Here is a 15,569-nt window from a genome sequence, read left to right as displayed (position 1 = left end):
GGACTCAGTATTCATAACATTGGTTCTGTGTACTGGCATAGATTGGTGTATATCTACAGCTTCACGCAGACTTGCAAAATCCTGTGAACACTTGTTCAATATAAGGTTGTAATATGCAGTGAAATAGTGGTGTTTTGTACTAAATGAATTGTCTTGCCTTCAGAGGGATTTACATGTTTATGTTTGTCTTTTATTACTTATATATGATCATATGCATATTCAATGAAGAACCAATTGAGAGTTGTATTCCTGTTTCATGTTTGACAATGAAGAAAGGTGTTTGCTTGTTTGTTTTTTGTTTGTTTGTTTTTATGTTCGTTTGTTTGTTTATAAGTATAGTCAATATATTATGAACAAGTTTCTGATACAAATCCAATATATAGAACAAAGGATGCCCTGCCTTTGCCATGAGGAATAAGCACTCATGTTTGTCTAGCACTCTCTTTCTGAATACTCACCTCTCTGAGTAATCAGAGAGAGTTGTGGACACACATGAGTGCTTACTCCTCGTGGCAAAGGCTAGGTGTGCTTTGTTTTATATGTGTGGGATAGTATTAGAAACTTTTATAGTATCAATTATTGACTATACTAGTAAAAAAACAAATAAACAAACAAGGAGCCTGAGTTCCCTACGGTGCAACTCTGTGTCCAACACTGAATACAATCTGTGGATAGAGTTAGTTAACTGTGACATGCAGAAATGCCAGGCTTTTGTCAAAAATACAGTCACATATTTTATGGTCTGAGAACATAGACAATTGGTTAGGGGAGTTAAGGTATTGCACAGTACTGGAAATCTCATGATTCATCAGAATTGTATAATTGCATACTCAGTGAAGTTTGTATAAAAAAAATGGTAGACTAGTTTTAAATGTATGTATTTATGTATGTATGCATGCATGTATGTATGTATGTATGTATGTATGTATGTGTGTGTGTATGTATGTATGTATGTATGTATGTATGTATGTATGTATGTATGTATGTATGTATGTATGTATGTATGTATGTATGTATGTATGTATGTATGTGTGTGTGTATGTATGTATGTATGTATGTATGCATACAAAAAGGGATATTGCACAGTACTGAAAATCTCATGTTTCATCAGAATTGTATAATGGTATCCTCAGTGAAGTTTGTATAGAAAGAAATAGTAGACTAGTTTTAAATGTAAGTATTTATTTATGTATGTATGTATGTATGTATGTATGTATGTATGTATGTATGTATGTATGTATGTAAACATGCATGCATACAAACATGCGTGCATGGATAAATGTCTGTCTGCATTCCTATGCTTTTTTGCACTGCAAAAACTTGAGAATCACAAAACGTTTCACTGATATTTTGAATGGAGAATTATCTCTTGATATAAGTGGAGTTTGGTCCATGTGAACAGGTCAATCTAAAGTGAGAAGTTTAAAAAGATTTTGGAACAATAGTTTATTTTTGTGTTTATATTAAGTTTGTAAGTATCTGTGAGTGTTATTTTTATTTTCTGTTTGTTTTATGGTTTACCTATGTCTATGTCTGTCTGACTGCCTATATACACAATATCTCAAGAACTGCTGAAAAGATTTCAATCAAATTTGTACATAGCTTTAGATATCAAATGACAAAAACTAATTAGATTTTTTTTGGGTGTTGCTTGCATATTTCATGTTCATTTGCATAATTAATGATTTTAGAAAAAAAACAGACAGACATTGAGAACAGCTGCAGCTGCATAGAATTGGATGAGATTTGCTACAAATGTTGATCACACAAGGATTTATCTGCCATGAAAGACATAAGGGTGTGACATGAAAGTTAGCTGCTAATTTGCATATTTTATGAACTTTCCTAATTAGGGATATATATCTGAATTGACTGAATCAAAATTGAAGAGACTTGGTATTAGTCTGTGGGCCAAACCTTGAAAAAGGCTCTAGAAACAGCATTCAGTTTTTTATGGTCTTTGAAATACTTGGTGTGCGCTTAAATATTTCTTAATAGTGTGTGTATACAGAAAAGATAAATATTTTCAGCCTTGACAATATCCTTTAAAACTGTGTCTGCGATTTTTTCCCGGAGGCTCCATTCAAATTATATGGCGTGATAATTAAAATTCCTTGAAAAGCACCTTCATCTAACACCTTTAAGAGCGCATTAAAAAAAAACAAAGGCATATAAAGAAAATCCCAGACACAGTTTTGAAGGATATTGTCAAGGCTTGTCAATGAAGAAATTCCAACCGGAAATCTTGCAGCGTGTTCACATAAGGCGGGAAAAACCGGTTTTTGGAAGGTTCAGCAAAACGCTTGTCACGTGACTCTTATGCAAATAATGACCGTGTACTGTGCTTGGTCGGATAGCTCTATATCAGGGCTTTCAGAAAATGTAAACTTTATTGGGGTTTGGGACGTGTTCAATTGAGAAAAAATAAAAATCTGAAAGTGTCTAAAAGGTATGTAGCTACCTTAAACTGCAATATCTGGTTTACTTACTGGCAATGTAATCTTGATGACACAATTTGTCATTTTGTACTAAAAATATTTATTTCTAGGTTTTTACCCCAAAATTAAGATACATGTGGCAATGCATTATGTACTATGTCATTGAAAGATACATTTGAATGGTTTATTAAAGTTGTCAGCAGGTGATTTTCTTTTTAGAACAGTATGCATGTATATGTATTTTTGAACAAAGTGGAATTAAACTTCAGAGTTCAGAGGACTTTTTGAAACGATAGCCCGGGGCGTCCCACAGACTATATGTATATATTGCAAATACTATTATTTAACATTTCTGAGAGTTGTTAAGCATTTTAACTTCAGCCAATTCCTTATTTGCATATTTAATGAACTTTCCTAATTAGGGTTGTATATCTTGATTGCCTCAACCAAACTTGACCAAACTTGCTATGTGCATGGAGAGGGCTCGAAATTAACTTTTCCCCCTGGTAGTCCACTTTGGCTACCATTTTCTGAAGTTAGTAGTCCAGTGACAATGTCCGGTAGTCTATGCATATTTTAGCTGAGGGATATTGTTTTTCATTAACCAGACAAGAAAAAGCAATTTTTCAAGATTCTGCCCATGAAGTGAATTTTGAATACTTACACAACTTGTACCAAAAGGAAACAGGTATAAGTCCCCCCCCCCCCCCTCGAAAAAAAAAAATTGGTCCTTGACATTCAGCAAAGTGACGCGGGTTTTTTTTTGCCTTTTTTTCTTAATAATGCCAGTCTGGCACCATTGTTGCAACAGTTATTGTCTCTTATCAGTGGCTGCATAAAACTTCGTTTTCTGTTTAGTATTTTTGGACATGCAAACAGGGATATCAAGGATAGCTGTACTGATCAGTATGTAACCCAATAAAAATGCCATGACGCGCAGGTTCTGAAATGACGCACGCGGTGACAAGAAACGATCTTTTTTACCATAATGGACAAAAGTGATACTTAAAAGTTTGGTGATCTATTGGCAACTTGTTTCATTCTCAGAGTTGTTTGAAATTTTGATAGTCGGCATGACAACAACCACGACCTTCTCAGCATGTAAAGACTGGACATACTGTAGCAGTGCTAAAAATAGACCATGGGCTTTCTGTAGGGAGGAGGCATATTGTCTGTGATTGATACATTATGATCAAAATGCAATGAAAATGCGTTTCCAGTGACCATCACTTCCAGTGCCTGTCATCCAAGTACGTCTGTTCAGATATTTGCCATTGCACCCCAAGTACTGACTGAAGTTTATGTTACGGTCTTTGGTAGTCTGTGTGGGTTACAATTTCATGGATTTTGGTAACCCCAGGGAAAAGTTTGAAGTCTGTGGACGCGGTACTACCGCTAATTTCGAGCCCTGATGAAGGATACTATGATACAACATCATTGAAAGTCGTTTTGAATTTTTAACGCAGCTTATTCCTAATTTGCATATTTAATGAACTTCCCCAATTAGGGTTATATATTTTGATTGGCGTGACCAAAGTTGAAGAAACTTGCTATGTACATTGAAAATACAATTATATAACACTATACAAAGTCATACAGCGTTTTTACTGCAGCTAATTCCTAATTTGAATGTTTAATAGCTTTCCTAATTCAGGATATACCTCGTTCAACTTGACCCAACTTGGCGAAACATGGCAAATATTCAAATTCACAGACAACTGCAATATGTGCTGAAGCAATGTATGCTGAAAGACGTGAGCATAGTCAGTTCATATCTTGTAGTCCCCATGGGGGAAGTCCAGGGAACTTATGGTTTGGGTACCATCAATCTGTCTGTACGTCTGTCCGTCCATGCAGATATCTCAGACATGCCTGAGCCAATTAACGACCCCATTAATTAACCGATCATTTATTTGCCACTTTCCCTTAACTTCGATACATCTCCATAATACATTGTTACAGTATTTCCCAATCGAAATATCACAGCGAGGTACAATAGTTCCAACATTCCAAACATGTCATTGCTACATGTATCTACCTACCTCTTTCGACCTGCCTTAACTGATGATAGACTTCCTTCTGTTCATCAGGAATGTCAGCGTCATCAACGATTGCCTGGATACGCTCCTGTAGATCCTCTTGTTTTGCAGTCAAACTGGCCTTGGCGGTCGCCTTCCCTGACTTTGCCCGTACCAACTTCCTGAATTGCTCTATTATGTCTTGTTTCCCTTTGGTAGGAATGTCAAAGTCATGAACGATGTTCTCCACATACTCCATGAGCATATCGCCCTCTATCACCAGCTTTTGATCTGGCTTGCGACTCTTGTCTGGACCAAAAGGCAGGGACTTCTGGAATGCCATCATCAATTCTTGCTTTATTCCTACAGGAATATCTACTTCATTGATTATGGCCCCTGTGTTTCGCACGAACTCTTGTCGATCAAAAACCAATTCAGAATGAGAGGCATTCAGTTGTTGTAATTCAGTCTGTATCTTGATCCATTCATTCATAAGTTCATTAAGTTCAGTTTGTCTCCCTCTCTCTTGTTCCACTGACATTGCTTGTAGGATATCTCTGTCTGTAGCTTTCCGTCTTGTTGTATGTTGCCTCATTGTAACATCAAGGTGTTCTCTTAGAATGTCTGATTTGATTTCCTCATTCATCTCTTCGATGACTTCAATAGGCAGATGGTAGATGTCGTTACCTGAATATAGACGTAAATTGCAATTGTGAACGACAATAAATATTATAAATGTTTTGGAGATATAACAGTTATCCAAGTCAGATCGGTCTTAAGAAAATTTTAACTGTGTCAAATGTATTTAAGGTAGAATGTTCCTCAAAGACAGATAATCGGACTACCAAACATTTCTCAATTCTTTTCTGAGCTACCACTTGCGGGGAGTCATTGTAAAGCTCTGGTTGTAAAAAAGTTTTCACTGTCTTAGTTTTTCGACATTGGAAAATTTATTTTTCTCCGGAGCGCTAGCACGGGAATGATGGCCATTTGAATTTCAGATATCGGTAAATCTTGGGTAATCTGTTTCTCTAGTACCAGAATTTGCAGTGACCTCGAATTTTTATTTGTCATTTTCAAAGAGAATAATTGAAAGAGTCTTTGATGAAAATTTTAGTGAAAGTGTAAGTCTTTTATTTTTAAGGCGCATACCAACTTAAGGTAGCGACATACCCTATAGACACTTTCAGATTTTTATTTTTTTCTCAGCTATAGAAGTCCAAAATCATAATACACTATATACTTTCTGAAAGCCTTGATACTAGGAAATCAGACAATATACAGTACACAGTCAATATTTTCATAATGGTCACGTGACAAGCTTTTTGCTGAACCTTCCAAAAATCTATTTGTCCTCGCTTTAGCGAACAGGCTACAGTATTTCCGGTTGAAATTTGTACATTGACAAGCCTTGGTAATATCCTTCAAATCCATGTCATGGGATTTTCTTTATATGTCTTTTTTTTGTTATACACTATTGAAGGTGTTAGACCACAGTGCTTTTCAAGGAATTGTAATTGTCGAGCGATATAATTTGAATGGAGACTCGGAGGAAAAATCGCAGACACGAATTTGAAGGGTATTGCTAAGGCTTGTCATTGCATAAATTTCAACCGGAATCTTACAGCATGTTTCCTATAGGGAGGAAAACCTAGTTTGGAAAGTTCAGCACAACCCTTGTCACGTGACTTTTATGCGAATAATGACCGTGTACTGCATGTGCACGGCCGGATTTCCTAATATCAGGGCTTTCGGAAAATGTATTCTTTATTAGGGTTTGGGACTTCTATTACTGAGAAAAAGTAACAATCTGAAAGTGTCTACAGGGTATGTCGCTACCTTAAGGCACACCATCTCAACCTTTACATATACAGTAAATTACAAGAGCCCAAACATCTATCTACAGATCAAATTACCGAACAACTTTTACACAAACGCCCTATACGCAGAGATTGGGAAAGACACTCGTCCTATCTATCATCCACATCATAAATGTTTAAGCCGCCTGTCCGATGAACATGATATGTAATCGCCATTTGAACATACCTTCCAATTCCTCCTGACATAGCAGATACTCTTCATAATCTATCGATGTTCCTAAGGACAGATAGAGGGCTCCAATTTCATCCAGCAGACTCTCAGACAGGAATGTACTCTTCACCATCCTGTAAAGACTTCCACTTGAATAGTCATCCATCAAAGACTCCAGGGCTTCCAATGACTGGCAATCCATGATATAGGAAATGCTTCCTTCACCCATATCATGTAACTTCATATGTTTATGGCGTTGGTCTAGTTGTTTCCCAACCAGTACAGCGTTTTCTTTTGTTTGTTTGTTGGAGAAGAAGGCAGCATCAACTTCCGCCACACTTTTACCTCTCTTTGGAATGATACCGTCTGGTTCCACTTTTATTTCAATTTGACCTGAAGTGACCAATAATAAGCTTTTATAAGAGCACACTTACATTTTTCTGTGCTAGTTTAAACGTGGTTCTAGCCAGTAAATATTCGGTTTAATGGCAAAGTAAGAAATGATTAATCAAGCAATTTATATGTCAGGTTCTTTACTGATGGCCAATGCTCAGCAAATGTGTCATTGAGACAAGCTACATGCAAGTAAATTCACCGATTTTACTTTGTATAGTACGCCGATTATAAGAATATACGTCACCGCAACCGTCCTCGTCATTTGCAACCGTAGATTTAGCTGCGCTGTAAATAAGATCTACAGGTGTGGCTTTCAGACTCGAGGTTCACCATATATTGCCAATTCGTAATGGAATAGTTTGAAGACCCCAAAGCTAATTATGTACTGGCGTGGCAAATTTGTGAATTCATGAACTTGATTTTTCATAAAACCTTACAGGCGGTGCATTATTTGAAACGGTTTAAGTAGAACGCGTTAAATATTTTGTTTCGTGGATTACATTTTCCTTGTTTTCCAAAGCATACGTGATGAAAAGAATAATCTCTTGACCTTCTTTTGGTTATATACATATTTGGTAATTGCCGGTTTTTGCTCAAAGACTTGATCTTTTACCACGGAAAAGGAACAAACTTAATTGTTTTAAATTTTTCGACTTATTGGTACTGCAACCTTTTTAAGTATGGTTGAAAAAATCCCAAGCAGCTACAACTGTTATACTGATTTTAGGCTGTGTTGAAATTCAATATATAACATTACTTATGCCCGTGACATTTCGAAACAAAGTTAGAATGTGTGCAGGGACAAGTCTTCATGCCCGTTAAAAGGTGACTGTCAAGCCAGAGGTGTCATTCACGAGGCCGGAGCCTCAACAGGAGTCAATAAAAACTTACATCGGCCTCACTGATAACACGTTCAAGACACGCTTTGCTATCACGTGACATGCAATCGTTCCGTAAAATGTGTAAGAACAGCAGTGAACTCTCAAAGTTTTAGTTTCTCAAAAACGTAAGTTACAGGTATATTTAATTTGTACTCGAAATATTTTGTGCTATTATTTTTAACGCTCTGCTTTTGGCATCGAGGGTTGTAATTTCCCGTGACGATATCTGTATACTTAGTAATTATATATATATATATATATATATATATATATATATATATATATATATATATATATATATATATATATATATATATATATAAATAGTATGAAGATTATATATAATCTCACATCCCCAAAGACCTAGGATGAGATTTCTCACACGAGTTAGGGATATTTTGTCTCGAATCGCAGGCAAGTCGAGAGAAAATATGCCCTGCGTTACGTTCACACTGGAAACATTGAATGTTTAACTGTATAGGCGACTATACTACTTCGTTGCCATCTAATGTATTCCGTGTCACTTAAACACGATCTCTGAGGCGAGTTCCGCTGCCGATACTTCAACTTCTAATACGGACGAGATGTCAAACAGGAAAAAAATGGCCATATTTTCCAAGTGGCCTCTGTTTATCTGTTATTTGGAAAATTCGTCCGGTTTTTGTGAGTTTGTCACCATCCCGCGGTCACAAACAACATTATCCAAAATCATGACAATGCTGTCAGTTACGCCTCCCCCCCCCTATACGCTGACCTGCTTACTTCGTGGTTCCGGTCCGTGTGTTACTCATCGTCCTATTGGATAAAATTTTGCGCGTGGAACGAAAGGCTGACTATGATCCAACCAGAGCTCGTGTAGTATATAATGCAGAGTGTGGGATGGTTTTTGATAGTGTGGGATCGATTTTTCCAACACCGTCGATCCCACACTCTCATTGGCCAGCAATGTGAGAAATAGATATTCTCGTGGGAAATTTTAATGCTTGATACCAAAAGGCAGAGCATGATAAATGGTTACATATATTTATACAAATATTACTTCAATTTCAAAGTAATAATACATGTTTCTTAATTTTCATGCGTCTCGTAATCTTCAAAATGACTTTTTCCTAGATCTTTAAGTCAACGTATCATCTACAATATTTCACTTTTAACTTCGAGGGCATTAAAGGGACAGTCTCTATCTTATGTCATCTAACTGATATCACTACACAATCCAACCCGCACTCTTCGTTGAAGTTCTCAAATGTCCGTCTCCATTCCACGTGTAATAACATCGACCTATACGGGACAGAGCCTTTTCTGTTGCTGCTCCAAGAATTTGGAATTCCCTTCCAGTTGATGTCAGATGTACGCATTCAAATGACTCATTTAAACGAAGACTCAAAACATTTCTATTTTCCCAGGTCTTCATGTGATGCTTTTACCCCAGTTGACTTTTATAGGTTTTTAAAAATCGAGTGCAATTGTGTGCATCTAATATGTTGTCGTGTGTTTAACTGTCCATTCCATGCAGATTTTTAAATTGTCGTAACTTTTAGCTTCTTTTCTCTTTTACAGCACATTGAGGCTGTTTTTGCATAATACGCTTTATAAATAAATATTTACTATTATTATTACTATTATTATCTTTACTATAATTATTTATATGTATGCGACGATCTCGAGAAATAACCAATGCTGATAAATCGACGCTGTTCAACAAATGGTCTTAGCTGGTTTCAAAGTGTCACCACCAAACAAAAATTATGTATCTATCAATCTACTTACGTTTCCGTCGTTTTCTTCCACTACTTAAATTCTTATCACTGGTACTCTCTGCCATGTCTTCATCGCTACCTGGTTGCTCAGCTACTGAATAAACCAGTGTGATTACGTTATAGAAAATTTGCGTTTGACATCTATACACGCATCTTATCGGTAAAATCGCCCTTAAGCAGCTGGATATAAAAAAATGGATAATTTGCCTCAAATATTCTCATATGTATAAATGCAACTTTTATTAATTTTATTATATTCCATTGTAAGATTTGATATATATATATATATATATATATATATATATATATTAGTGCGAGATCGTTGTGTATGAACTCTAAAATATATATATATATATATTTAAATAATATATATATATATATATTATATATATTTTAGAGTTCATACACAACGATCTCGCACTAACATATATATATATATATATATATATATATATATATATATATATATATATATATATATATATATATATATATATATATATATATATATATATATATGCCTTGTGTGCTGAGCATGCGTTGTCAGAAAAAAACACACCTTTACTTTCTTGGTCAACAGATGCTCCAGATAAATTTTCTTTATCATCTGCTCTCCCTGTCGTGAGTTCTTCTGTAGGTAGCTCAGTCACAACTTGGAACAAAATAATATAATTTCAAAATAAGTACAAATATGGCGTTCTTTCTATATATGTCATTCTCAATGATTAGTTATCTTTAATAATGCTTTCTATATGTGTTTGCTATCTAAGTTACTCTCTCATTTTAGCATTTGTGCATTTCTACATCTGCTCCCCGATGCTTAAAAAGTAAAGCGATGTATTCATTGCTGTGGTAAAGTTTTGTGCGATGTGCGAAAGCGAGTATGTTAGTACGAGACTCGTGCGGAACTGTCGCAGTCGGAAAAATGGAAACAACGTATCTCTGTTATTAAAACACTGTTTTTTTCAGATTGGGGATTTGACCGCGCGGTTTTGACTATGATGATATGTCTTGCTTAATGACTTGGTGCCGTACGTTTTGATTTGGAATCCGAAACTTAATCCGATCGAAATTCGAATTGATACAGGTGAAGTTTCCTTCAAACCAAAATGTGTATAGCAACACGTTTGAGAAAGGGATATTGAAATGGGCTTTAGGTATTTAAATCGATTTCGGAAAGAAAAAAGTATTTGAAGTCATGGAGTGATTCATGCATAACAGAGAATCAGTCTTCCTTCAGACACGTTGATATGATAGGTTGATAAGATACGTTGCATGACCAGACAAGCGTTGCAATGATCACCCTATCGAGTCATAGAGTGATCCTGTCATAATTGCTTCATTTCGCTGAAGCCACTTGTTATATATCTTTCTTGAGTTACTGGCCAATCAATATGACCGTTTTCAGAAACGATCATTGTAAAACGAAATTTCTTGCCTTTGAAATGTTTTATCGCTACTCGGATGTGATACTTGCATGGACTATATGTTCTGCCATCTCTATTTTATGCTTTCTGTCGGATGCTATGGACTTGTCGCCATCCATTGAATCCTTATCGCCATCACCAATGAACAGAGAAACAAATCAATCATTACTTCTAACAAGGACGATGTTTGTCCAATCAAACGATTGTAGCGCTAATCGTATTAGGCCTAATTAATGAAAGAATGGTTTTGCGCCTCTAACTAGACTCAACAAGCAACCACAGCAGTGTCTGCAGAGATATAGCGAAACTTGAAGTTCCCCGACCATCGTAGTGTTTTTTCTTTCGGGAGTTTTTACCTGCATTGACTTCATCCTCTTTTGTACCAGTTTCATCCTTTCTGTCAGAGACCTTTGACTTGTTGTCGTCATCTGAAACCTTCGCGCCATTGCCTGCATGGAAAAGTAACATTCGAAGAATAAATCTCACAATAAAATAAAGAAATTCGAAAATTTTGTAACGATATGCTACATGAACGTTCGACAAAGTGATGTACTATATGCAGTTGGTATGATCATACAATAGTTCGCTATACTCTACGATGATTCTTCAGTAGTAATCCGCTATCAAATATTCTGTATAAAAACCCCTAATATGTGTAGTGCAGGATTTATTCTTCAGATTCAAAATTTGAGGCAACATGTAGTGCGTAGTTTAAGCATTCTTGTGTTTAATAACATTAGACAACCTCAAGATGAATATTACCGCACAAGCACACACTCCTACAGACATACACACTTCTCAATTCACCCAAAAGACCTTGTACTGTGTGAGTTATTGGTACCTTTGTGTTCAACGGTATATTCAGTTTCTGTCTCTGGACCACTCTTATGTGGAGAGGTGCTTTGCATATCGGCAGTTATCGAGGCAACAAAACTTCCATTGCTACCCCGCAGATCCTGTGCTACCTTTTCCTTTATGTGATCTCTTATTATCTTTGCACGCTCAAATGCTGTCGGGTATTTCGTTATGACTGACACTATTCGCGCTTTCAAATTCTCTGAGCCTTCATCCATATCTATCGCACATTCTGTCGCTTCGAGGTTATCTATGTGTTTACTAACAATCTCATCACTGTGAGACCCTTCAGGATAGACTACGGGTATCGCTGCGCACATAGCTGCCAGAGTCAGGTTACCATAACTTGTTGTAGATGGCGGAATTAATACAAGATGAGATGACATCAGTTCACTGTTCAGTTCTTCAGTACTTGTCACGATTTTAGGCGTGATCTTCAATCTTGAGCTCCGTGTTAGCTTCTTCGCGATCTCTTTTCCCTTACTTGGTGGTATTCCTATTATTTTCCATACCGAAGGAGTTTTGTTGAACTGATATATTATTTCAGCTGCATCGTTTACCGCCTTTATAGCAACATCAAGTTTTTCGGGGTCTTCAAACTCGTATTTCTGGACAACGGATATAATTTTGAATTTTTCGCCTTTGAGTACCGGCAGTATATCTGATCCGGAAGCCGCTAAGTATTCTTTGTTTATCATCGGCGAAAGAAGCTGTTGATTGGTTTCCTGATAACGTCGCTTGTATTCCGCGTGGACACTTTCTCCAACAGAAAATGAACACTTTGCATTCTTAAATTCATCTGACATGATTCGCTTTCGAAATTCCAGTTCCTCCTTACTGCAGCCTACGATCAAAGGCGTGATGTCATCTTTATCAAAGAGGTTGATCAAGTAGCATGATGCCTTCGGAAACACCTTACTCAGGATTTTGAAGGTTGGTATTGAGGTGAACGCACTGAAGCCAAACACGAATTTGACATTTGTCAACTCTTCTAAATGTGGAAAGTGTTCGTTGTGGTACAACAACCAATCACTATGTGGCTCTCTGAATTCAAATACGCCTGTTTGTGTTGGAAGTTCAAGAGTCACTCCAAGTTTTTTTGCATCTGCTTCCTCCTTTTTTGTTGCTTTCACAGCGGTGCAATGGACAGATATTCCCATGTCCTGCAGTAGTCTGATCACTACATGAAGAGCATCGGTGATTCCTCCATGAATTGATGGTCCCCATCGGTCAGATACGATCAACGCTTTCTTTACCATATTGCTGTCAACGAGAAAATATTTAGGTTTTCTGTGAGTACTGACCACTGCATTGTTAGGTGTTCATAAACCTGCTTTGTGTTTAATACATTATTGTAGTCTCATTGATGTTTGCATGTCTCTAAAGCAAAAAACTTGCCTTGTGACTTACACTGTGTTAGATTTGCACGGCGGGGGAGCTTTCATCGTATTCTATCCGAAAGTCATGGAACATCTTTATATCAGTCACTTCAACAACAGCGTCGAGTTAGCTTTCAAACTCTCTATATATAGTCATAACATCACTTGCCGACCTGAACTGATCTATAACTGTGCCTCATCCACAACAAATGGAAATTACATCCATTTGAAATTTGTAGAAATAAAATGCCTGGACAATGCAATCCAAGCGCTCAGCCTAACAACCGAGACAAGTGTGAGTGAAAGGGCAAAATAATGTTGTTCGAATAATATCGGTGATCTTTGAGTCAATCCAATCTCTCAAACACTGTTGTAATTGCATAGTGGTAAGCTCAAAATCCTACGGGCCAATTACGAATATTTTTTTTCACGAATTCATACGTTAAAACATAGACCCTCGAGGGTCTATGGTTAAAACTATCGTCTTTAATCTTCCGACATGAAGAAGGCAGCAGCGAAATATATGACTTGATTATTCTTTTTTCTATTAGTCATTGATGCACCGAACGTCTAACCCTGGGCAAAATGCTTGATATACAACAATATATACACATATACTGATTCTGTACATGTGTCAAATACGTTTAGTATACACGTATGTATACTAATAAAATGCAAGTGTACACATAGTGTGCAAAGATTTGCATTACGAATACTCATGATCTGCATAGAAATACGCTACGCATATCAACGTATTGGAATGTTCCATATAAAACACCTATTGCCTGGTCATGAGGGCTATAGCGCCCGTTTATTACCCGAGGGGCCGTGCGTTACCAGAAACACATCGCTATTCCCCGAGGCCGTAGGCCGAGGGGTATAGCGATGTGTTTCTGGTAACGCACGGCCACGAGGGTAATAGACGAGCGCTATAGCCCGAATAAAGACCAGGCTATAGGTGTTTTATAACACACCACATGCTCATGGCGTATTGTTATATAGTTTTTAATGTGTTTTGATATTTTGCAAGGCAACAATCCATTGTGACAAGTTTACCGGGCGATGTTTCCACAGCGATTTCAGTTGTACGTACGTGGTACCACTATCTTTCAAAAATATTCGAAGCATACCTAGCGACATCCTTAGTTGCACTTTAATCTTTTCCGTCGATGAGCTGTTCAAGTTCCTACGCTGTTGGAATGTTGGAAAACGTTTGAAAATCTGTTTCAGAGAATGTGTCGTCACCTATCCCGGACGCACATCACGTTCTAGTCACCCGCCATTGTTGCAAAGCTGCAGACAACACTACGGTCACGTGACCGGGCACTTTTCCAAATTTGGTCAGAACTATTTCCCTAGGGAAATAGCTTTTCAAAAAATACCCTCTGACGTCACTTTTGTCGATCTGATGGGGACTAGACGTATCTATTTTCTCGTCACGTGACGTATTCTGGCGAATCGCGACATGGAATGAGCATGTGGTGTGTTCCATATAAAAAGATAAACGTTACGTATGCAATTAATATTGTGTTCCATATACGTCAATATACGTAAATATACTGAACGTATATCAAGCATTTTGTCCAGTGTAAGGCAATCGCTCAGTTACTGTTTTGGTGTGACCTATCGAGTCCATAATACACTGCGCCCAATCTGATGTCACCATACTTGTACTTTGTGGGAAGAATTGTCGCTGAGACTTTCGATGTATTCATGTTGCTTTCATAAAGTTTTTTTGCTAGTGATTCACAAACACGTTACTGTGTTATAATCGAAATATCAGGCAGACCTTTTTGAAATTTTGGTTTGCAAGTCTCGCGCAGCGTAAATCGTTCAAAGATGAAGAGAAAGATGGTGTAGAATTTGTATGTTCACCCCATAATGCAATGGTCAAGTGCAAGATCTTGTGATACCTTGCGTTCAGGCTATGTAACAGGTACTAGGAAAACTTTGTACAAACGAGAAAAAACAAACAACTGAATTTATTCAACAATGTTCCATAAAGTCAGTCACATTCCCCGCGATTTACCGTGACTGCATGCGTATTGGGTCATATACTGGAATACCTCAATCACGACACTAGCTTGTAGTATCGCTCGCGCAAATCAATATGTGGAGGATCGCGTCAGTCTTACCATGAATGGACAGTTTACGCGGTGAAATGAAGCAGAAACCGATCGTTGAACCGGCAACTGGAGAATATATGGAATTCTTGGCTAAAGCTGTCAAACACAATTCATCAAAAGAATAAACCTTTTCATCCCTCACTGATTTCAAAGACATACATACTATTGCAAACCCTTTATTGGCAACACCCTATATGAATTGTGATAGATTTCGCAAATAACGCAACACGTATAGCTGCAATGCACGACTCTGGGTTA

At 37.2% G+C, this 15,569-nt stretch overlaps 1 protein-coding gene across 1 annotated transcript in view; it reads right to left on the bottom strand.

The window, feature by feature from the left end:
* Positions 1-15,569, bottom strand: part of LOC139129383 (uncharacterized) — a 118,036-nt gene that overhangs the window by 7,125 nt on the left and 95,342 nt on the right. The window contains exons 2-7 of the mRNA XM_070695018.1: positions 11,793-13,069; positions 11,308-11,400; positions 10,084-10,176; positions 9,535-9,615; positions 6,503-6,880; positions 4,481-5,143 (exon numbers count right to left, since the gene is read on the bottom strand). Of these exons, the coding sequence (XP_070551119.1) occupies positions 4,481-5,143; positions 6,503-6,880; positions 9,535-9,615; positions 10,084-10,176; positions 11,308-11,400; positions 11,793-13,069 (2,585 nt within the window). The remainder of the gene's footprint in view (positions 1-4,480; positions 5,144-6,502; positions 6,881-9,534; positions 9,616-10,083; positions 10,177-11,307; positions 11,401-11,792; positions 13,070-15,569) is intronic.

The sequence above is a fragment of the Ptychodera flava genome, chromosome 3, assembly GCF_041260155.1.
Source record: "Ptychodera flava strain L36383 chromosome 3, AS_Pfla_20210202, whole genome shotgun sequence".
In the NCBI taxonomy this organism is placed as follows: Eukaryota; Metazoa; Hemichordata; class Enteropneusta; family Ptychoderidae; genus Ptychodera; species Ptychodera flava.
Note: the sequence above shows the minus strand (reverse complement) of the source record. Positions and strands in the feature narration are given on the sequence as shown.